General features: G+C 55.6%; 1 protein-coding gene across 2 annotated transcripts in view; it reads left to right on the plus strand.

The window, feature by feature from the left end:
* Positions 1–23,335, plus strand: part of PREX1 (phosphatidylinositol-3,4,5-trisphosphate dependent Rac exchange factor 1) — a 196,086-nt gene that overhangs the window by 137,221 nt on the left and 35,530 nt on the right. For both annotated transcript variants that reach the window (XM_054573629.1, XM_054573628.1), the window contains exons 15-29: positions 1,151–1,223; positions 6,084–6,226; positions 7,775–7,867; positions 8,773–8,921; positions 10,519–10,604; positions 11,975–12,111; positions 12,787–12,907; positions 14,991–15,178; positions 15,476–15,637; positions 16,290–16,500; positions 16,939–17,215; positions 19,471–19,677; positions 21,056–21,144; positions 22,200–22,282; positions 22,445–22,535. In XM_054573629.1, coding sequence (XP_054429604.1) covers positions 1,151–1,223; positions 6,084–6,226; positions 7,775–7,867; positions 8,773–8,921; positions 10,519–10,604; positions 11,975–12,111; positions 12,787–12,907; positions 14,991–15,178; positions 15,476–15,637; positions 16,290–16,500; positions 16,939–17,215; positions 19,471–19,677; positions 21,056–21,144; positions 22,200–22,282; positions 22,445–22,535 — 2,110 coding nt within the window. The remainder of the gene's footprint in view (positions 1–1,150; positions 1,224–6,083; positions 6,227–7,774; positions 7,868–8,772; positions 8,922–10,518; positions 10,605–11,974; positions 12,112–12,786; positions 12,908–14,990; positions 15,179–15,475; positions 15,638–16,289; positions 16,501–16,938; positions 17,216–19,470; positions 19,678–21,055; positions 21,145–22,199; positions 22,283–22,444; positions 22,536–23,335) is intronic.

Genomic DNA, 23,335 nt, shown 5'->3' on the forward strand with positions numbered 1-23,335 from the left:
TGGCCCTAACGGTGGGCCCAGCACACTAGCCACGCCTGGTCATTCTCCAGTTTTGGGTTGGCTGTCACCTTTTTTCGGGGAAGCCCCGAGATGAGTCAGATCCCCCTGATTTAAACCGTACCAGCAAAGAGGGTTGTCAGTTGCAGGGACTAAAACCCAACCAAGCAGCAGCCTGAGCAGGTGATGGTGCCGCACGACAGTCAGGCCACGTATCGAGGAGAACCTTCCATCCTCCACTCCATCATCCTCGCTCAGCAGGTCTGCCGCTTCGGTCACAAGATAGCCCCACAGCCCCGCACGTCACTTCCTCATGTGACTCTAGCCCAGGCAGGGAGGCTGCTTTTCTCAGGGAGGAGGGGATTTTTCTGGAATCCCCTGTTGGTTTCCCCAGATGTCTCACTAGACTTAGACCTCACTAGAGCGAGGTCAGTGAGGAATTGAACTTGATTTCAATCAGAAATCCAACTACAGAGTCAAATTAGGGGTTTATTTTTCTGCAGTAGGAGAAACAACCAGAGGTTGGTAGTTCAGAGTTGCTAGGGTGGCCTCATGATGTCTTTGGAGACCACGCTCTTTTTGCTGTGCCATGCTTAGTGTGTTTTCTGTCCTCGAGGTCACACTGTGGTCTAAGGTGACTACAGGAGCTCCAGCCATACCCTCTTTGTTCCAGGCAAGAGAAGAGAAAGTAAGGGCCAGAGATAAGGGGGGTTTTACTGGAGTTCCCTGCCAGTGATTTCTGCCTACGTCTCATTGACCACCTTTAGCTGCAAGGGAGGCTGGGATTGTGGTTGCCCAGATAGATGCATTGCCGTCCCCAGCAGTGAGGGTTTCAGTATTACAGGATCCGGGAAGGGTGGTTTCTAGGCAACCAACAGCGTCTGCTACTTAAAATCTCCATTTCTGTTTAGTGGTGTTTATCACACACTGCTCAATGTATTTATTGCAACCACAATAAAATAACGTTCTTGTCTGGGATTTGTTAATAACAATCACAAACATGTTTTGGGGGCGCCTCAGGAAACAAAGAGACACAAATCCCTGCCCTTCTGGAGCCTCCATGCTAGGGGGTGGTGGTGGGCATCCCTCCAGCCCCACGCAACCCCTCCAGCGCCAGTCCACCTAACGCCCTCCCCTTCTCGTTCCATTCCAGGGCGATTGCCAGACGCGGGAGGAGGCAGTGGCGCTTGGCGTGGGCCTGTGTAACAACGGCTTCATGCACCATGGTAATCCACCCCTTCCCCTCCACCCAGTCTCCATCTGTCCTGGACCAGGAGAGCGGACATGGACTCTGGTCCCTGGTGCAAGGCACAGGGAGGGGAAACTGAGGCCCAGAGAAAGCATATGGTGGGCCGGAGGCTGCCCAACGTGCCCGTGGGTGAGCCCAGGCTAGATGCCGGGTCTGCAGACCTGTAGACTCCTCGGGGTTTGGGGTGGCCCCTGAATACTCCCTTCTTCTCTGCTCTTCTGCACTGATTAAGAGATCTCTTCTGGTATCCAAGTGGGGACCAAGGTGGCTGGTAAAGCTTGGCCTGAAAACCAGACTGGATTTGAGGTCAAATCCACGGTGTTCTTCCTCCAGATGGGCCGTGGCCTTCCAGGATGGGCAGCGAGGCCCGGGCCTGGCCCACGGGCGAGGACGGCTGGTTTTGAGCGTGAGAGGAAGGCGGGGCCCTTCCTGGGACGTTCACGCCACAGTTCCCAGCCTCCCCGCTCAGATGAGTCACTCTTCCTTTGGCGGGGGGGAAGCACGTGAGAGGGGCAGCGAGGTGGACAGTCCTGAGATGATCCTGGGGCCGGAAGTGGGAGGCGGGGAGGGAGAAAATGGTTCCATTGATACCACTTTATGTTGAAACAGAAGTTCATGCGTTGTGTGCCCGGTCTCCTCTAAACACTCTCCATGTGTCAGCTAGTCCGTGTAAGGACCCTTTGATGTCGGGATTAATATCACCCCCGCTCTTGAGTGAGAGAATAAGAGCCCAGACAGTTAAGAAACTTGCTCAAGGTCACATGGCCGGGAGGAGTCAGGATGCGGGCCCCGGCTGGCCGGCTTCACTGGCCACACACTCAGCCCCTGAGCTCCGTGGCCTTCTCCTTCCCCTCCTTCCCTCGCTGGCCCTGAGGGAGCCCCAAGTCTCCTGCCCTTTCCGCAGGGCAGGTAGACTTCACCCCCACCAAGGAGCCCTTCTCCCAATTCTAGCACACTCTCAGGGCCCCGGCACTTGCGTGGCCCTCGACGGGTGCCCTTTCCTGCCTGCTGCACCCCTCACTTGTCTGGTGGTCCTGCCCGGTCCCTGCCTCGCCACTAGGCTGCCCGACCACCTGGCCGAAGGAGCTCCTCCCAGTCTCCCCTCGGCTCCTGGCTCAACCTGCCTTCCTTCGTGGGCTGGTCTCTCCCAGCCAGGCTGATGCCTTGCTTCCTCTGCCTCCCGTCACTTGCCGAGTGGGTGTCTCCGGCGTGCAGGCCCTGTGCTAGGCTCTGGGGACAGAGCAGTGAGCCAAGCAGATGACAGTCCCCCCCTCGGGAGCTCACAGCTTTGTGTGTGTCCGTGCATGTGTGCATGCGTGCGTGTGCATGCGTGCGTGAAAATGCAACCACAATGACATGAGTGTACCTTCTGGAATATTACAAGCATGTGAGGAGGCCTTTGGCTTTCGCTCCCAGGAGCTGGAAGTCCTGGGCGGGGTTGGAGCAGAGGAGGGACATGCCCGACTTAGGTTTGTGCAGGACCCCTCTGGTGCCCAAGGGGAGTGTCCACGAGGGTAGGGGTGGAAGCAGGGAGGCCAGTGAGGAAGTGGCTTCCATAGTCATTGGGAGGCCCCTGTGGCTTGGACCTAGCTGGTGGCACGCGGGAAGGTCTTTTGGCCATTCCTCCCCCCGGCTTCTGCTTTGTCCTCTAACTCAGAGATCGGCAAACACCCTCAGTGAAGGGCCAGGTGGTAAATAGTTCCGGCTTTTCAGGCCACATGGTCTCTGTCACTGCTCAGCTCTGCCATTGTAGCATAAAAAAGCGACAGGCAGCCCGTAAACAAGTGGGCAGAACCGCGTGCCGGTAAAGTTTTACATAAAAACAACTGTGGCCATAGTTTCCCACCCCTGGCGCAGCTGCTGGGTTTGTCCCTTCAGCTGGGTGAGAGGTGTGCCGGTCACAGGAAAGGTCTCCGGGTGTCCCTCCCCACGCCCCCCCTGGCAGCCTACAGGCCTGCTGCTAGGCCTGACTCGGCTGACTCCCTATAAGCCCAGGCCCCTCTCTGGGCCTCAGTTTCCCCATCTTTCTGCTGGAGGCCTTGCTGTTCCCTCCCCTCTGAGCTCAGCCGCCTGCGGCCCTGGGGCCGGACTCACTCCACAGCTGGGACGGGCAGGTTGGGCCCAGCCAGGGCAGCCTCGGTCATTCCCGTTCATTGGCCCCGTCTCACCAAAGTCCCTCATTCCCAGAAGCTGCTCTGTTCCCCGTGGGGCCCTCTGACAGCTCTGTTCCTCCTGCCATCCACTGGGCAGACCGCTCATTTGTGGGTGAGAGTAATTAGGGGTCCACCCCAGCCGCTATTCCGGGAAGGCTGCTGGCCGAGGACACTCGCAGGGGGTGACTCCCAGGCAGTACCAGCACGCGGGAGGCCCCCCAGGGGGAGAAATTGCAGGGCGCGGCCGCTGCTCCCTTACTCCCTGCCACGAACTCAAAAACAGGCTGAAAGAGGAAAGGGCCAAATCCTAGGCTTGTGGCTGCTGTAAAATGCAGGTTAGGGTGCAGGGCGGGGGCGGGGGTGGGGCCTGCGTGGCGCCTTGAGGCTTCTGACCTGAGCTCATGGGCCCTGAGGTGTCCTCAGCGGGGGACCCGAGAGGCTGGTGGTCCGGCCCTCTCCAGGCACACACAAGGGAAACTGAGGCTCACCACTTGATCCTCAGTGTCCCATAGAAGAGGACACTGAGGCTCAGCGAGGCTAAAAGGGCATGAAGTTGGGAAGGGTCCGAGCAGGGATTTGAACCTGGATCTGTGCCCATCTCACAAAACCTGGCCAGCAGCGTCGACAGAGAAAGATGGGAACGGTAGGACCTCACCCAGCTAAGCTGCTGGACCCGGGGATTCCAGCTGTTCCCCCAAACATTTCGTCACAACATCCTTCTGCTTCTTCCCACATGTTTACAGTGGAGGCGAAGCCAGCCAGTGCCCTGGGGCCTGGCTCCCCGGCTCTGGGGAGAGCAGCAATTTGTGTGTCTGCTCTCTCAAGAGGTAAGAAGGGTGGCCTGAGAGGGACACTCACAAACAGCTAGGTGTCCCAGCAAAGGAAGAAGGACGGATGGAACGCCGCCTGCTACTTCTCTTTAGTTACCAAGCCGGCAGACAGCGTACGTCTGCGGGGATGGCAGGGACATTTTGTGACGCGAAGGCAGCTGGCTTTCGTCTTCTCAGGGCCCTCTGATTTCCTACAGCTGCTTTCGCAGCCTGAGCCTTGACGGCCCCTCTTCATGTAATCTGTCCCGGCCTCCGTGGGACAGGCCAGGCTGGGCAGCACGGTGAAAAGGGGGGCCTCTGTGGCCCTGCTCAGTTCATGGAGCTTCTCTGGCCTGAGTCTCCCCAGCTCTCAGAGGGGTGCAGCACACCCCTCCTCGCCTGAGGAGCAAATGAGCCTCGGTCTGTCTCCTCGGTGAGCCCGGCGCTAGTAGGTGCTTAGTTACGTTGTAATCCACAGGGACCAGAGCACACTCTGGTTGTTTCTGGTTATTTTTATTCATTTTCCTGCCTGGTCTTAGAACAGAGGTCAGAAAACTTTTTCTCTAGCCCTGATGGGTGTGGCTCAGTTGGTTGGACGTTGTCCCACAAAGCGAAAGGTCACTGGTTCGATTCCCAGCCAGGGAACATGCATGCCTAGGTTGCCCTGTGAGGGTGTATACAAAAGGCAACCCAGCGATGATCCTTTCCCTGTCTCCCTCCCTTCCCCTCTTGCTCTAAAAAAAAAAAATAAAAAAGTTAATGAAAAATATTTAAAGAAAGAGAAAGGAAACTTTTTCTCTAAAGGCCCAGATAATAAATATGTTAGGCTTTGTGGGCCACGCAGTCTCTTGCCATGATTCAGCCGTGTCATTGTGCACAGAAGCAGCCCCGACAACACGTGAATAAATGGGTGTGGCTGTGTTCCAAGGGAACTGTCTTCCTGAGAAGAGGCAGAGAGCTGGGTTTGGCCTGCCGGGCCTGTGTCCGACAGTCCCTGGTCTGCAGTGTCTCCTGGTCACTAGTGAAGTGGAGCCCTTGTTCAATATTGGCTGCCCATGTGGGCTTACCCATCTGTCAGTGCCCATTCATATCGTTTGCCTGTTTATCTTTGATTATCTTTAAGTTTTCCAGCCTTTTCTGGTTGACTTATTGGAGTTTCTTATATATTCTAGCTAGTTATTCTTTGTTGGTTTTAGATGTTAGTTTTTTTGTTTGTTTGTTTGTTTGTTTTGACTCTGCCCACTGCCTGTGACCATCTTATCAAATGGAAGTTATAGTGCTTTTTTTTGGCCGGGAGGTGCAGGGTGTGTCTTGTTCCTGAACTCCTTTTCCTCCCTAGGACAAAGATACTCACCTGCATTTTGTTTGGTGAGTTTTCGTTTTCCTGTTCACATTTAGGTCTTTAATCCATCCGGATTTATTGTCTATGGTGTGAGGTAGGGGTCCAGTTTCTCCCCCCTCCACCCCCCGATGGGCTTGCTGCACCATCTGGAATCTTCCATGTTCCCATCATCCATGATGTACTAAGTTCTCATAAACACACGATCCTCTTAAGTGACTTCTACTCTCTTCCTCTGGTTCTTTATCTATTTGCTGCTGTAGTTCCACACTGGCTCTGTTACTATGGCTTTGAGATATGTCCTTCTAGCAGGTGGGACGAGTTCAGATTTTTTGAGAGAAGTCAGAAAGCCAGTCATTTATGTGAAATATCCTAATATGTTAGTGTTGGCACATAATCCCATTTAATATAATATGGTGCCGGCCAAACCAAACTTGTCCAGGGGCTGGTTCCGGCCCGAGGCTGCCAGTTGGCGGCCGCTGCTGAAATCTTCCCCCCGAGCCTGACCGCGTGCTTGTGTGTCTTTGGGTTTGCAGTGCTGGAGAAGAGCGAGTTCAAGGATGAGTCGCAGTACTTCCGCTTCCACGCAGACGAGGAGATGGAGGGGACGAGCAGCAAGAACAAGCAGCTTCGCACCGACTTCAAGCTGGTGGAGAACATTCTGGCCAAGCGCCTGCTGGTAGGAGCAGAGCTGAGCTGCTGCGTCTTCCTTCCCAGGCCCCCCTGCAGGCCAGGCAGCGGGGAGACCTTCAGATGTGGGCTCAGCTTGGAGCGCCCCGGAGGATGGGTGATCCTGGACGGTGGCTGGCAGTGCTGCCAGGAGGCCAGGCTGCTTCACTGGCCAGGACCGCCTTCTTCTCAAAAGAGCTTGGACCAGCCAGGCTGCCTCTGTCTTCCTTTGCATTGCCCCCTGTCCTTCCCACCTCCCAGCCTGGCGTTGCGCAGTGAGGATGGCCTCCCGAGATGACTCATGCTGCAGGCCAGAGCCTTAGGCCTTCTGGGCTGCCACCCTGTCCGACCAGCGGCTGTAAATATCCTTGCGGTTAAAGTCGACCGTTCACCAGCCTGTTCGGATAGCTTGCCAGCCCAGCCCGCCAAGGCCTGTTTCGACAGCAGCCTCCACCTCAGTGCCTGGCCCACAGTGGACCATCGGAAGAGCTCGGAGAGCTCAGGTCTTTTGCTGCAGCCAGAGCTGGGACCAAAGTCGGAACACTGTGAAGACAGCTCCACTAACTGCTCTCCTGCAATACCTCTGGGGGTTGCTGTGCCGGGCGATTCCCGTTTCTCCCACTGTAAAGCCCTCCCTTGCTTCCTGTCACTTAGGATAAAACCCAGTCTCCTGTGGTCTGCGAGGCTCTCCCTGCCTCTCCAGTGCCACCCCCTGTCCTCACTCCACCCCCGCCCCTCTGATCCGCCTTCTCTCCCCGCAGTAAGCACCTCGGGGCCTGGCACGTGCTGTGCCCTCTGCCCGGAGCACTTTCTTTGCCTTCAGAGAGTTCTGTTCCTCACATCATTCAGGTCTTAGCTCACGCATCGCCTCTTCTGCCCCCTCCACTCCATGTTCTGTCCCTTTAAGTGCTTTATTTTAATTCCAGCTTCCTACACTTCCTGTGTCACAATCTATATTTGTTTGTTGTCTATCTCTCCAACTAGATAGCTGCATCAGAGGGCAGAACTGTCTGTCTCGTTACAGTTTCCATTGCTCAATAAAGTGATTGACCCACATAATAGGCAGCAAGGAGCTCAGAAGATATTTCTTGACCATATAAATGCATTTTCCTGTGTCCCCGACCTGCTTGCCATTCTGCAGCGGGGAGAGACTGCTCCCTTGTCCCCAAGTTCTTCACTAAGCCAGTACATTTTTATGGAGCACCTGCAGCACGCCGGACGGAGAGTGAGGAACCGTGGACACGTCCTCAGGGTGGGAGGGAAAGGGGAGACAGGCAATGAAAAGTAAACAAATACGTAATCATCACTAGGCAGAGGTGAGAACCAGCTGGCGTGTCTTCACAGATAGGTATTGAACACTCCTGGTGTACTGGGTGCTGTTTTGTTCTCTCCTGCCACGCCCCCTGTCCCCCACCCCCTACCCCCGGACCCCAACCCCGTGTAGATATGGGGCCCGAGGAGCCAGCAGGGTCACAGTCCCATAGGCGCCAAGGCAGGGCTGGCTCCAGGCAGCCCCCCGCCTCCATCTCACCGGCCCTGTCCGGCTTCGGGCCCGCAGATCCTGCCCCAGGAGGAGGACTACGGCTTTGACATCGAGGAGAGGAACAAGGCCGTGGTGGTGAAGTCGGTCCAGAGGGGCTCGCTGGCCGAGGTGAGGCTTCGCGGAGCGGCTGCCCTGGCAGGGGCTGACGGGGGTAGAAGAGTGGGGAGGGTCTCTCTCCACGTTTCTGGAGGCAGGAGCAAATCCTGGAATGTCCCTCTTCGCTTGTTGCCTCTGTGGGGACACTGAGTCCAGGGCTGTCTTCTCTGCATTCTTGGGGGAGCTGGGACAGAGCTCCTTTGCTCTGGGCTGTCCCCCCAGTGTGTGTGCCACCGGCCCCCTCTGCTGGCCCCTTGGAGAGGTGCAAGAAAAAGCGTTCCGAATCCACTGTGATGAGGAAAAACTAACGCTTGGTGGCCTGAATAAGACAAGTTTGTTGCTCTGTCAGGGACATGAGGTCTGGCAGAGGGAGGAAGGAGAGCGAGTGTGTGGCAGGCCAAGGACTCAGCCCCAGGTCCTCTCAGCTGCCCCCAGGGCACCCGCTTGCCTCCGGGTAGTGGTCAGGAATGCTTTTGGCTGCAAGGAGCCACACGCTCGCCCCACAGAGGCTGGAGCCGTAGGACTTCATTTGTCTAAAGATCTAAATGGTTAGAAGGAGGTGGTTGCGAGTCTTGGTTCAGAGTCAACATCTCTTCTGCTTTCCTGGCCAAGCCCTCAGGTCTCGAGGCGACTGCTTTAGTTCGGTACCTCCTGTCCTCACTCGGCAGGGCAGGCCGTGGCAGTCTCTCCTCTCAGCGCCTGCAGCAGGCGTCCCTGCATGGCTCATTGGTCAGAACCAGGTCTCACCAGCCGGCCGAGGGGAGGGACTGCTTGTCGCACAGGGGAGCGGGTTCTGGGGGTCACTCTGGCCATGCTTGGTCCTGGGGGCCGGTGCTGTGCTGCCTGAATGCCGTCAAGGCTCCCTGGTGAGGAGGAGAGGAGACCGGTAACCCAGTGTGCGTGTCTCCCTCGCCAAGATGGCTGGCCTGCAGGTGGGGAGGAAGATCTACTCCATTAACGAGGATCTGGTGTTCCTGCGGCCCTTCTCGGAGGTGGAGTCCATCCTCAACCAGTCTTTCTGCTCCCGCCGCCCACTGCGCCTCCTGGTGGCCACCAAGGCTAAAGAGTGAGTGTCCCCAGGGGCCATGGGTCCCGCCTCTCACCGACCTTCCTCTTAGGCGGAGGAGCGGCCTGGGTGCTGGGGGCCCAAGCTGTCCTGGCTCCCCATGGGTGGGGCTCCTTCTGCAGGCACGTGACATGCAGCTGCTACCTTCAGTCACTCAACAGGTTTTATCGCGCGCCCATAGTGTGTTCCATGGTGTTTCAGGCTCTGGATGGGTGCATTTCTACTCTTGGTAGATCTCGGTTGGGTTGGAGGTTAGAACAGGAGACAGACACTAAAACAAAACATGGAGAAGTGAGGGACATACTGAACCAGGCGGCAGGAAGTGTAGACCAGTATGTAAAGAGGGCTCCAGGCGGAGCAAACAGCCAGTACCAAGGCCCAGGTGGGCCCACGGCTGTGTGAGGAGCAGTGGGGCAGCCGGTGGGCTGGAGCGGAGTGCGCGAGTGGGAGGGTGGGCGGTGAGGTCAGTCAGACCGCGGGGCCTGGCCCTGTAGGACACCGTGCCCACCGCAGACCGCGGAGCCATGCGAAGGTGCTGGGCAGAGGTAAGGCACGGTCTGGAGTAGGGTCGGCAGATTGCCGCCAGCTGCTAGTGAAGACGGGGTTGTGGGGGCGGAGGCGGCAGCGGGGCCGTGGTGAGGAGGCTCCCAGGCAGGCTTGCGGGGCTGCGGGGGGCGGCGAGAAGTGCTTGGATGCCAGATGCAGGTACAGGGAGACGCGTTTTCTATTTTAAAAATTGTGCATTTGGTTTCCACTTCTCCCTTCTATTTAAGGCAAACGCTTCACAGTTTTCTGTTGACGGGAGTGATGGAAAGTTTTAAATAAGATTGTTTCAGTGAAAAGGCAAGTCAATTGAGGGAAAGTGATTGACAGCTTAGTTGGTATGTGGAAGTGGCAGAAATCACCAAGGTGGAACGGCTTGTCTTAAGTTCTGGAAACACCTGGGGTTTGAGAACAGGCCCCCAAGACGGCTTTATCGGGCGGGGGCGGGGACAGGAGGGATGGTCCTGAAGGCCACTGCAGGGGGCACAGCTTTGATGGGCTCGCAGACGTCCGCACTGAAGCCCCTGCGTTAATGACACCCACCGCACGATCCCAGGCAGGTACCACCTGCCCAGCTCTGGTGTCTCACCTGCAGAATGGCCAAGACCAGGGCTTTCAAACCATGTTCTCTAGGGGACACGTGTGGGTGTTTTTCCAGTTGGCACCAAGCTGTGCTGGTCACGTCTCAGCCTTCTATCTGCAATTGTTGAATAAAATGTTCACTGGCTGAGGCGCCGGACTGGCCACCAAGAGGCCTCCTCCCACCGGGGGGAGTGGTGGAGAAGGTGGGGGGTGGCCTGGGATTGCTGTGTGCGGACTGAAGCTCCGCGGGCAGGCCGGCGGCTCTGAGTGACCCGAGATCCTGGTGGTGTGGCCTTTGCTTAGACCAGGTGGGCTTTCTCTGTACACTTGGGGGCTGGAAAACCTGGCCCTGCTATTATTTGTAGGCTGGATTTCCCCAAAGTCTGGGAGGCAGGGGCTCCCCAGGGTGCCCCCACCCTGGGCTGTTGGGAATGACGCAGCTTTTCCTGACGGCTGCCTCTGCCTGCTGCAGGGTCATCAAAGTCCCCGACCACCCAGAGGCTTTGTGCTTCCAGATCCGTGGAGCCGCCCCGCCGTACGTCTACGCTGTGGGGCGAGGTGAGTGGGGCCCAACAGACAGAGGGGCGCGTTGGGGAATGGGTCTGTGTGTGCGCGACAGGGATTCAGAGCCACTCCAACCATTACCGCCAGGCCTGTGCCTCGCAGTGCACTGATAGCATTTTCTTTCTTGGCTTGAAGCCAAGGCTTGCAAATGCAAATGCCTAGGGAGTGAGGCAGTTACAAATGGGTATCTGAGAGGAAGACAGTAGGGAGTGGTGGAAACTGTGGCAAGGTGAAAAAATACGTGTTCCTTCTAAAAAGGGGCTGTCTTCCTCAGCTCAAGCTTACTTACTCCTTACTGCCAGGCAGGAACGTGGGCCTACTCTTGCCGGATTTGATTTTTTAAAGAGAAGCCATATGTGAATTTGGGCTGCACCTCGGTAACTAGAGGCCCATAGTTGGAGACCTCTGCTTCCTGTGCCGCCATCTTGCTTGCTGTTTAAGGGGCTGCTCTCCGTTGGGTTGGGATGCTGGGCTTCCAACCGTTTTTGCATCTAAAGTCCTCGGTTTTAAAGTTTAAACATTAATTGTCCATTTTTGTCGTCATATTTGTCCTTTAAATATGTATTAATTAAGAAAATGCATATCAGGATAGGAAGTGGAGAATTTGGTACTTTTTTTTAAAGAGTGTTTTTATTTTATACACCCTTAAAACAGGGGTTCCCAGCTGGGGGCAGTCTCACCCCCCAGAGGACATCTGGCAATGTCTGGATACACCTTTAGTTGTCACAACACGGGGTGACATCTCACGGGTAGGGACCAGGGATGCTGCTAACATTCTGAAGCGCACAGGACAGCGCAAAATGTTGGTAGCGCTGGGGTGACAAACCTTGCCTTAGAGCATCGACAGAGAAGAGCAGGTGTTTTTAGGTGAACCAGGCAAAAACAGTAAAACAGTTGATATCTCTTGAGCACTTACTTACTAAGAGATGGGCATGGGCTAAACGCTTTAAGTCTCCGAACCTCTCACAAGCCCTGGGGGTGGACAATGTTAGTGTCTTCATTTTCTGATGAAAAAACTAAAACCGATGAAAAAACAAAGGCACAGAGACGTGAAGGAACTTGACCAAAGGCCACACGGTTTGTCAGTGGCAGAGCCGCGGGCGAACCCAAGCTCGGTGACCGTGGGCTAGCTGCTGCTTCTCTGAGCCTCAGTTCTCCTTCGCAGTGGGGGTGCCGGTCCCGGCCTGCCTGCTGGAGTGGGTGGGAGAGGGGCTCCAGGGCGGGGTGGGGGCGCTGGAGGCGGGGCGTGTGGGTGTGTGTTGGGGGTTGGGTGGAGGACCGTGTACACCTGGATGCTCGCCCTCGCCTGCAGCCCAGACCCTCTTTGCCTGGCATTCAGCCTCAAGCACCCCTGTCTCCCTTAGGCTCAGAGGCCGCCGCCACGGGGCTCTGTGCGGGCCAGTGTATCTTGAAGGTCAATGGCAACAACGTGATGAACGACGGTGCCCCAGAAGTCCTGGAGCACTTCCAGGCATTCCGGAGCCGCCGAGAAGAGGCCCTGGTAAGCCGCCCGGCAGCCAAGGAAGGGGATGAGGGAAGCCCCGCTCAGTGGGTGGAGGCAGGGTGCTGAGGACTACCCTCCCTTCTCTGGAAAAAGCCTGAGGCATCACGGTGTTTTGGGTCAGGTCAGGCTGCCTAGCTGGTGGGACCGTGCTGGGCTTGGGCCCTGTGTCCCCTCGGCCCCCTAAAGTGGGAGAGCGGGGCTGTGATACCTCGTGGCCTCGGTTTTCACAGCTGTGAAATGGGTGTGATACTACATAGGCATGTTGGGCAAATAGTCATGTTGATGGTAAAAATAGACGTTATGCTGGGATTGGGGTTGGGGTTCTGTGGAAGGTGATACACATTTATTGGTTCATGCAGTGTTTATTGAGCACCTGCTATGTGCCTGACCTGCCTGTAGGCCATGGGGCCCCAGGGGAGACTTACATTTTCAAAGCTCCCCCTCCCCGGCTCCTTCGTGGAGTTTAGACTGTAGAGGGTGAAGGCTGAGTGTGACCAGAGGTCCCTCAGGAAGTCCCGGCGTGAAGCCTTGGGGGATCCTCCAAAGGTAGTGTCACCACCAGGCTAACAGCCTGAGCTTTGGAGTCGGGGGACTGTTTGCTCCTTTGCCCTGTCCCTTCCTCCCTTGGCTCCCAGCGTCATGGCCGCCCCTCTTACTCCACTCCCCTCCCAGGGCCTGTACCAGTGGGTCTACCACACCCACGAGGATGCCCAGGAGGCCCGAGCCAGCCAGGAGACCCCCGGCGAGGACCCCGGCGGCGAGGGGGCCCGGGAGGAAGACCAGTCTGACTCAGGTAACAGGGCAGGCGGGCAATGTGACAGAGACTCCCGCAGGGTCGGGGTCCTCTTCTGTGTCTGCACTCCTCCCTGACCCCATCCCGTCCATCTGGCTGCTGTCAGGTCTGCATTGGTTTCCTGTAGCTGCTGTAACAAAGCACCGCAAACCTGGTGGCTTAAAGCAACGCGTGTGTTCTCTCGCAGCTCGGCAGGCCAGAGGCCTGAAATGAGTCTCACCGAGCTGGAGTCAAGGTGCTGGCAGGGCTGCATTTCTTCCTGCGGCTCTGGAGAGAAACCCATTTACTTGCCTGTTTCAGCTTCTAGAAGCTGTGTGCACTCCTTGGCTTCTGGCCCTCTCCTTCGTCTGCAGAGCCAGCAGTGTTGGCCTGCGTCCTTCTCAGCTCGCCATCTCCTTAACTCTGCCTCCTCTGCCTCCATCTTCCCTGTTCAAGGACACCTGTGATTACGCTGGGCTCCCCGGGGTCAGCCAGGATCACCCCATTGTAAAGTCGTCTGATTAGACCCTTAATTCCATCGGTAACTGTCATTTCCCCTTGCCTGGTAACAGTGTCCTTGCAGAGTCCAGGGACGAGGATGTGGGCGTTTTCCTGGGAGGTTATTCTGCCCACCTCGAGCTCCCACCTTTAACTCTAGCACAGCCTCCATCCACCCTGAGCTCCAGACCTGTCTTTCTACCTACCTGCCCCGCAATGTCTCACAGGCGTCAAGGACGTCGCATGGCCACAACTGAACTCCTGACCGTCCCCTGAAACCTGCTCTGCCCCTCAGGGTCCCGTCTCCATCCTTCCAGATTCTCGGGCCCCTGACCTTAGTGTCCCCTTCAACTGTTCCCCTTCTCCTATATCCCCCAACCTTCCGCAGCACATCTTGTTACCTCTGCCTTCCTCATGCATCCAGAGCCTGGCCACTTCCCACCACCTCCGCTGCCGCCTGGCCCAAGCCACCATCACTGCTCACCAGGACTATCGCGGTGGCCTGCTCACTGTCTTCCCTGCCCCGCCTCACCTCGCCTCCTCTGGGCTGTCCTCAAAAAATAGAACAAAACCTTCCCATGGCTCCCGCCCTCCTCAGAGCGAAGACCAGGCCCTCATCATGGTCTCCCAGCCCAGCCTGGCTCTCCAACCTCATATCACTTTCCCATGTGCCCTCTCTGCTTCATCTACCCTGCACCAAAGCTACCCCTGCCCCAGGACCTTTGCACTTGCAGTTCCCTCTGCCTGGAATGCTCTCCTTTAGAGTACTTACCTCACTCACCTCTCTTCTCAAATTTCACTTCCTTGGAGAGACCTCCCCACCCCCGAGTGCCCTTCTGTCCCATTGTCTCCTTATTCTAGTTTTCTTCACTGCATGTATCATTAACATATGTCATGCATTGCCTTCTTTGTTTCCTAGATATGCCACTTGCTAGCTGTGTGGCCTCTGCGGAGTCACTTAGCCTCTCTGGGCCCATGTTAATTGGGTCTGAATCTGAGCTGCCTAAAAGCATAGACTCAGACAACTAAGAAGTCTGAGTAGGGCCATGCAGGCTTGAGGTCTGGCTTGATCCAGTGCTTTATAGCGTCTCCTGGGGAGTCGCTTTCTCTCCAGTTTTCAACTCTGCTCCTTCTGTGTTGGGTTTCCTCTCACATCCTGTTTTCTGCATGTGGTGGTTCTGGCTGCTGGGAACCCAGATGAAAAGAGAATGTCCCCTCTTCTTTGTAGATCCAACAAAAGTCCCAGACTTGAGTCTCATTGGCCCAGCTTGGGTCACGTGCTTGTTTCTGAACCGGTCACTGAACAGGGGGAATCAAGTGTGCTGATTGGCCAGGCCTGTGCCTCTGGGGAATGATGTGGGGGAAGGGGGCAGGTTCCCACTTCTGAGCCACACAGACTGGGAATAGGGCACAAGGGGTGACTTCTAGAGCGATAGTCTAGGGCAAGGGATGAATGTGAGTGGGCTGGCAAAATCGAACAGAGCTGTAGCCCAGACTCCGGTTTCCTCATCTGGGTGACAGGAGCTGTCCGTGGTGCTGGCCAGCGGTTGGGCGGGCTGTTGGGTGGAACCCCCTGCTCAGGGTTGCCTGTCCTTTTGGCTTTCAGCCTTCCCCTTGCTGTCCCTGGGTCCCCAGCTGAGCCTGCATGAGGACAGCCCTGTGGTCAGCCTGACTGTGGACAACGTGCACCTGGAGCATGGTGTGGTGTATGAGTATGCGAGCACAGCCGGCGTCAAGTGTCACGTGCTGGAGAAGATTGTGGAGCCCCGCGGCTGCTTCGGCCTCGCTGCCAAGGTCTTGCTGGGCGTTTCCCTGTCCTGGGTTGGCGTGGGGGTGGGGATGGAGCAGCCCGATTCCCATTTTCTCAGAGTTAGTCTGGAGACCTGAATTCTTGTCTCTGCCCCACCACATGCGACTTAGGAGAGTGACCTCTTATCTCTCTAGCCTCAGTTTACGCATCTGCAGAATGGGCCAGTAACAGACCTGACCTCGCAGGGGCATTACAGGGCATACGGGAGTCGCCACAGATAAGCTGCTTCAGACCCTCCTCGGTGCAGAGCATGTGCTCAGGAGTTGTTATTGTTTCTGCAGATCCTCGAGGCCTTTGCTGCCGATGACAGTGTCTTCGTGCAGAACTGTGGGCGGCTCATGGCCCTGAGCAACAACATCAAGACCATGTCCCACTTTGAGTTTCGTAACATCTGCGACACCAAGCTGGAGAGCATCGGCCAGAGGATTGCCTGCTATCGGGAGGTATCTTTACCCTACAAGGCCTCAGGCTGGAGGATTTTGCGTGAAAATGTCAAGACCCACCCCAACGTAGCTTAGACAAAGGGGAGAATATATTGGTTTATGTTACTGAAAAGCCCAGAGGTGAACTTCAGGCATGGGTATATCAAGCGCTCAGATAGCACTATTCTAAGAATGCAGCCTCTCTCCTTCTCTTGACTTTATTTTTCCATGTTGACTTTGCTCTCAGGCAGGCCTTTCTCAGATGGTGGCAAAATGGTCCCCAGTAGCTCTAACCTTAGCAGCTCCCGTAGAAAAGGAACTCGATGAGCACTTTTATTGGCTTCGCTTGGGTCCCTTGCTGAGCCCTGTACCAATCACTGCGGGGATGGGGAGGCAGCCTTACCTGAACTTCATGGACTGTGGGTTGGGGAGAGATGGTTTTTCAAGGGTCACTCACATGTGCAGCTGAAATGGAGACATGAATGTGGACCTCAGATTTTTCTGGACTTTCCCTGACAGCTGGATCTGTTGAAATGCAGTATAGGGTATCCACTTCTCCAGTGGAGCTCTTCATTTTGGGATGCCAGGCTTAGGCCAGGGTAAAGCGGGTACCGGGGATGGCCGGGATTCCCAGAGTCCCGAATCATGACCTCATGTCCCCTGCCTTTGTCAGTTTGCAGCCCAGCTGAAGAGCAGGGTCAGCCCACCCTTCAAACAAGCAACTCCGGAACCCCATCCGCTGTGTGGCCTGGACTTTTGCCCCACCAATTGCCACATCAACCTCATGGAAGTGTCCTACCCCAAGACCACCCCCTCCATTGGCAGGTCCTTCAGCATTCGCTTTGGTCGCAAACCCTCCCTCATTGGCCTTGACCCAGAGCAAGGTAACTGCATGTGTCTGTTAGAAAGTGTGTTTGGATCTCACGCTACAGATACGTTGACAGAAACATGTTTGGAACCCAGTGGTCCAGGGCTGGAATAGTGGCTTCATAGTCGTCAGGGACCTGGGCTTCTGTCTTTCTACACCATCATCTCTACAGGTGGCTTTCATCCTAAAGGATGCCTCATGGACTAGAACGGCTGCTGGAGTACCAGTCATCATGTCTGCCTTCCGGGCGGGGAAAAAAATCACAGTAGTTAAAGGCATATTAGTACCAAACTGAAACTTTCTTCTTGAAGTAACCCGGTGGATTACAATAATATTTAAAAGGGGAAATTTTGTCATTCACTGGGTCCTCGACATGGGTTTATATACCTCTGTCCAAGGGGGTTGTGGGTGTCTGGGCACCGTTTCCAAGGGAGCTCTCCCTCTCTCCATGTAGGCCACCTGAACCCTATGTCCTACACGCAGCACTGCATCACCACCATGGCTGCCCCGTCCTGGAAGTGCCTGCCTGCTCTGGATGGGGACCCTCAACGCCAGGGTCTCCAGGACAGCAGTGTTGGGCCAGCCAATGGGGCTCTGGGCCCGGAGGACCGTGGCCTGAGCTTCCTCCTCAAGCAGGAGGACCGTGAGATCCAGGACGCCTACCTGCAGCTCTTCACCAAACTGGACGTGGCCCTGAAGGAGATGAAGCAGTATGTCACCCAGATCAACAGGTGAGCCCTGGCGCCAGCGGGGAGTGGGTGGGGGGAGCGTTAGAGTCAGGATGCTTTGTAGTGGGGCACTGTCTTGTACATCACAGGCTGTTTATCAGAATCTGTAGATGCCAGTAGCCTCCCTGTTCCCCAGCTGTGACAAACAAAAATGTCCTCAGGCATTGCCAAATACCCCCTTGGGGGGCAGGGTCAAAATCACTCCTGATTGAGAACCGCAGCTCTAGTGAAGTGATGGGTGTAGGCAGCCATCATCAGGAGAGACTAAAACTATTTGGTGCACATTTTGGGGGACTTGATAATTTTAACAGAGAGAGAGACGGCAAGACATGATGTCCCTTTGGTGTAACGCAGCCGGGCACACACACAGCGCCACTTACCAAGTGCCCTCGCTGATGGGAATTGCACTGCTCTCTACTCAGAACCCTCGGCCTGCCTCACTGCCCGACGGCAGGGCGTGCGGAGTGGAGGGCGGCGGTGGGGCAGCAGGCGACGCAGCAGGCGACGCAGCAGGCCGCAGCCGGGGGGAGGGCGATTCTAGATGGCGGAGGACCCGATTCCTTTAACAAATGACTGGTGGGGGTCGGGGTGGGAGCAGGTACCAGGAGGAGGAGGGGGATGACGGGGAGATGGGGGAGGAGGATCTGTTAGAGAAGAGACCTGAGAGATGCACCAGCCAAGCGCAGTCAGTGTCTGGGCCTGGTTAGGGTTCTTTCTCATGCACTGTCTGTGAGAAGGCACTTGCGAGACTCTCAGGGACATGGGGACGTCGGTACTAGGTGATAGTAAGGAATTGCTAATTTTGTTAGGTGTGTAGGAGCAGCCTGGTTAGGTTTAAAGCAGTGTGTCTCAGCCTCGACGCTGGTGACAGACGCGGGGGCTGGATAATTTGTGGTGGGGCCATCGCGCTTATCGTAAGATGCTCAGCGGCATCTCTGGGGTCTACTCGCTGGGCCCCGGTAGGGGCCCCTACCCCGCCCCGTTTCGCTTGTGACAGCTGAGAATGTCTCTGGATGCTGGTAAATATTTGCCCCTCAGGACATATGTAGAATTGCTCAGTGTTTCCTGGGGCGGGGCGGGGGGGGCAGAATTACCCTCGCGGAGAACCATTGCTGTAGGAGGAAGTCCTTTTGTGCTAGTCACATACGGAGTATTTATAGGGGGAATTTATGATCTCTTAGATATGTTTTAAATATTCCCAAAAAAGAAAAAGTGACAGGAAAGACTGAGGAAACAAAAGAGGCCCAAGTTGCCGTGGCTGAAGCTGGCTACTGGGAGCTGTTCTTCATACTGCTCCCTCTGCTTTCGTGTATACCATGGACACGGTCCGCAATAGAAGGAAAAACAAGGGAGGGTCTGGAGCCAGGAGGCCTTGGTTTGAATTCTGGCCTGCTACTTATTAACTGTATGACCTCGGGCAAGTCCCTTAACCTCTGAGCCTCAATTTCCTCACCTGTAAAATGGAGCCGATCATAACACCGACCTCACTGAGATGTGAAGCGTTATATCAGCCGGGATTTATTGGTCCACTTACAAGGAGGCACCAGACAGTCCTCCAAGCACTTTACCTATGTTAACCCCCTAATCTTCATAGAAGCCTGGGACATGGATACCGAGATTACTCCATGATACAGATGAGGGATCTCAGAGAGGTTAAACAATTTGCTGTAGGTCTTTAAGCTAGGAAGTGGCGGAATCAGGATTTGAATGTGGGGTCTGTCTGTCTTTAAAACCTATGTGCTTGACAATTAATGGTGCCCTGTGCCATGGGTTGGCAGGCTGTCACCTGTGGGCCACATCCAGCCCACTGCCTAGTTTTTTAAAAAATAAAGTTTTATCAGAACAACCCAGCTCATTCATTTCACATTGCCTGTGGTGCTTTTTCACGCATGTGGCAAAGCTGAATAGTAGTTTCCGCTGAGACCGTGTGGCCTACCAAGCTGAAAAGATATGCTCTCTGGGCTTTTACAGACCAGTTTCCCAGTCGTAATCTATACCCTTGAACTTTGTGTAACTTCATTGTGAAATAAGGAACCTGTTTCTCATGCCCCCTACAGGAGGGACTGGAGGGGCAGCGTTTGTGCACCTGCGGAGTTGCTAGTGGGATTTTCAGGGAAGGGACACACGGCGTTTGTCCCTCGGCTCCCTCGGTTAGGGTCCGAGGTGAGGCCTGAGGTCGGGGTCCTGCCTGGAGCCTTCATGGAGGCCATTGAAGCCAGCGCCGTGTGATTTTAAATTCCAGGTCTTTGCTCCCACAGGCTGCTGTCGACCATCACGGAGCCCACCTCGGGGGGGTCCTGTGATCCGCCCTTGGCCGAGGAGGCCTCGTCCCCCCCACTGGTCAGCGAAGAGAGCGAGATGGACAGGACCGACCACGGGGGCATCAAGAAAGTGTGTTTCAAGGTGTCTGAGGAAGATCAGGAGGACTCGGGGCATGACACCATGAGCTACCGTGACTCCTACAGGTGGGGGCAGCCGTGGGCGTCGTGGGGGCTTTGACATGGACGGCCAGCGGGACAGCTGAGGCCACTGACTTGTGGGAAATTAGTCAGAATTAGAGGGACGTTTCCCAGGAAGCAGTGGGATGGGGCGCTGTTGCTAAGCCACGTGGCTGTGGGGGTTTTCTGTGACCTCAACACCACCCAGATTCCCCCCTTGGCTGCCCTTCCCCGAGGCTGATGTTCCAGGGTGTCCCCTGTGGACGCCACCCATCTACTCTGCTCCAGTTCTGCTCTGCACACGCTGGCGGAACGTGGCCAAAGAAAAAGTCAGGGTCTGTGGTGTGTCTTAAAACTCCCATGTTTTCTGCAACAAATGGTATTTATTTTTACTTGACCCAAGGAGGAAGACAAATTTTTTTTCCTCCTAACTCGGAGAGGATCTGAATTGTTTTTTTCCTGGTTAAGCTAATTATAAGGAGATCAGTGAAGTCCTAAGGAGTAGATTAAATGGACTAAAAACTCAATTTCCTGTAATAAACCATAGAGTGAGTAAGTGGAAGTCCTTACCACAAATAAACAAGCACCGCGGGCTCCTGGGAGAGGTTATATAACATTTGATCGTTGGATCGTTGTTAGAGTGGAACGTCGGTGGGCGCGCTTGTTCATGGGCAAAATACAAAACTGATCGCATCAACAAGAAGCACCTCGCCCCAGGCCTCCCAGCATTCATTCGTGTTCTTTCCATCTTTCTGTCTTCGCGGCGTCTGACCACCCATGTGTTTGCCTTGGCCTCTCCGTACCCAGGTGTTCGGGCTAACTGGGCGCCGTGTGTTCCTAGCGCCGTGTGTCCGTTGCCCAGGATCTCTCCTTCGCTCTGGGTTTCCATGCTTGCGTTTTTGAGTCTCCCAGTTTTTTCCTTTCATTGTCAAAAAGGTGAAGGAGAGAATTTCAGGGTTGTGGTGTTTGATTCCCATGCCTGCCGCGTTCCTGGGACACAAGCGAAGAGGACACAGTCCCTGTCCTCATGAGGTTCCCAGCCAGGCCGGGGAGACAGAACACAGAGCCATGTGGTTGAGTGTGGCAGGGACTCATGTGTCCAGGGACCAGGCTGTGCCCCGAGGGGAGTGACAGGAGTTTACGCCCCACCGAAAGCAGTTTACTGCCCTCCTACTGGCTCTGCGATTCTGTGCTGGGACCTAGGACTGTTTCTGCAACGTCAGAACACCAGCCAGGGCAACCTTCCCTGTCACTGGCTCGGGTGGTCGGCCTGCAGCGCCGCCCATACCCCCCGCCCCCTGCCTGGGCCAGCGGTCCACCTGAGGAGCCATGAGTTCTGTCTGGGTGCTGGGACCGGAGGCGGGAGCCGGAGGGTGACTCCTGTCTTCCTCTCGGCCCCTTGCAGCGAGTGCAACAGTAATCGGGACTCCGTCCTGTCCTACACCAGCGTGAGAAGCAACAGCTCCTACCTGGGCAGCGACGAGATGGGGTCTGGTGAGTGCGGCAGCTCGTGCGAGATTGTGTTTTGTTTATTCTGTTACACGTCTCTCTGTGTTACACTACTTTATACCGCGTTGCATAGTATGGTCGTGTCTTGCCTTGCACTCGCTCCTGCGGCACATTTTCTTGAGCACGCCGGACCCTGGCCCTCGCGGAGCCGGCGTTCTCCACAGATGCCGTGGACTCAGAACAGACAAAACGCACACGGTGCAGTTACACGTGGTGATGAGTTGCCGTGATGTCCCCCAAACAGGGTGGTTTCCATAAAAATGGCATGTGCTCAAACCAAAAATTCAATCGAGAGAACCGTCAATGTACTTAAAACTTTTGCTGAAAGACTGCAGTTTGTTTTGGTTTCAGTTTCATTGATTTCAGCCTTTAAAAATCGTATTTTGTGAGGAAGGCACACATCCACGTGGTTGATAATTGAGGAGGCCCGCGAGGGCGGGCGGTGAGAAGCCTCCCTCCTGCCCTGGTGACGCCGTCGCCTGCCTCCCCGGCCCCCATGGCCACAGCTGCCTGGTGTGACCTTCCGGTGATGGCAGTCTGGGCATAAAAATTTAATTTTAATTTTTTTTCTAATTTAACGGAAGAAAAAGAAGCTCAAGTAAAATTGAAGCTATTGCTGAACTTTAGATAAATATTTCATCACATGAGATATTCAGCTGTAAAAACTGTCCCTGTGGAGGTTTTAGGGAGGACAGCACATGTGGCAGCGAACTGAACTGAAACCGCGGGGGGGGATGGGCCCGGAGGCTTGGGGTCCAGTTCCTTCCCTCCGCCTCGCCGTCTCCTCGTTCGCAGAGTCCCGGGAATAACAACAATGACCCACAGTTGTGTCATGCTTTAGCTACTGTTGCCCATTTTGAAGATGAAAAAACTGAGGCTCAGAGAGGCCGAGGGATTTGCCTCGTGTCACAGAGCCAGGGTCCAAGTCTGTCAGACCCCAAATCCACTGTGGGTTTTGGACCCTGTAGTTACGTTGTCTTCTGGGGAAAGAGGTTGGGAGGACGTGTTTGTAGATGGCTGTGGCTTCTTCCTTCCTCTAGGGGACGAGCTGCCTTGTGACATGCGGATTCCATCAGACAAGCAGGACAAGCTTCATGGCTGCTTGGAACATCTCTTTAACCAGGTAGGACCTTTGTTTCCATCTCTGGCCTGGCCCTGGGTTCCCCTCATCGCCCCTGGTGAGAACCCATAAGCCAGGAGCTGGGGGTGGGGGCTGTGGACGGTGGGTCTCTGCAGCCTGGGGGGCCGCGGGGCCCCCACTAACCGCACGCTTCCTGCTGGCCAGGTGGACTCCATCCACGCGCTCCTCAAGGGGCCGGTCATGAGCAGGGCTTTTGAAGAGACCAAGCACTTCCCCATGGACCACAGCCTGCAAGGTGAGCACCGGGCGCCCCACTGCAGGGCTGGGAATGGCCTCCAGCACCTGGCCAGGAGACAGCGACAGTGGGGACCGTGTGCTGGCCGGGGGCAGGACGCTGCTCACACTCTCAGCTCTGCCCCTCTCCTGCCCTGTGGCTGGGGGCTCGTCCTGGGGTCGGCCCGTTGAGCCCACGGGCCAAGTGCGGCCCATTGCCTGGCTCTGTATAGACAGTGACCTGAGAGTGGGGCTTTCGTTGGTAAAGAGTAGTAAAAACAAAATAAAACAAAGAAACAAAGAACACGTGACAGAGACCGTAGGCCCTGCAAAGCCCAAAGCAGTTCCTGTCTGGCTCCTGACCGGAGAAATGAGCGGAGCCGGGGGGCCCTGGCCGCCGCCGGCCAGGCCGCCCATCTGCATGTAGCCGGAGGGGACGGGGCAGGGCATGGGGTGCCGCACCCCCGCACCTTCAGCTGCCCTTCGTCACCTCGCCCACATGCACCCATCTACCTCCAGCCTTGACATTTTTAAAAACCATATTCCTTTGCTGCCTGTGTTAATAGTGACACAACTTTTTTGAAAAAGTGTCACCCTTTTAAATATTTAATTTTTAAAGGAATTTACTAAACTCTCTATATATGGACAACCTGTATAACGTGCCATAAAGAAACAATGACCACGGTAAGTTCAGTGGAAACAGCCACCAAAAAAAAAGTGTCACATGCTGTAGTCAGGTACTGGTCCCTGCCCAGAGCACTTGGTTCGTTCTTCTCGAGAGGGATCAGTTGTTAGAGGCCTGCTAAGGGCTTACCAGCGCCA

The sequence above is a fragment of the Pteronotus mesoamericanus genome, unplaced genomic scaffold, assembly GCF_021234165.1.
Source record: "Pteronotus mesoamericanus isolate MK-2021 breed Mesoamerican mustached bat unplaced genomic scaffold, CSHL_Meso_final contig_25, whole genome shotgun sequence".
NCBI lineage: Eukaryota > Metazoa > Chordata > Mammalia > Chiroptera > Mormoopidae > Pteronotus > Pteronotus mesoamericanus.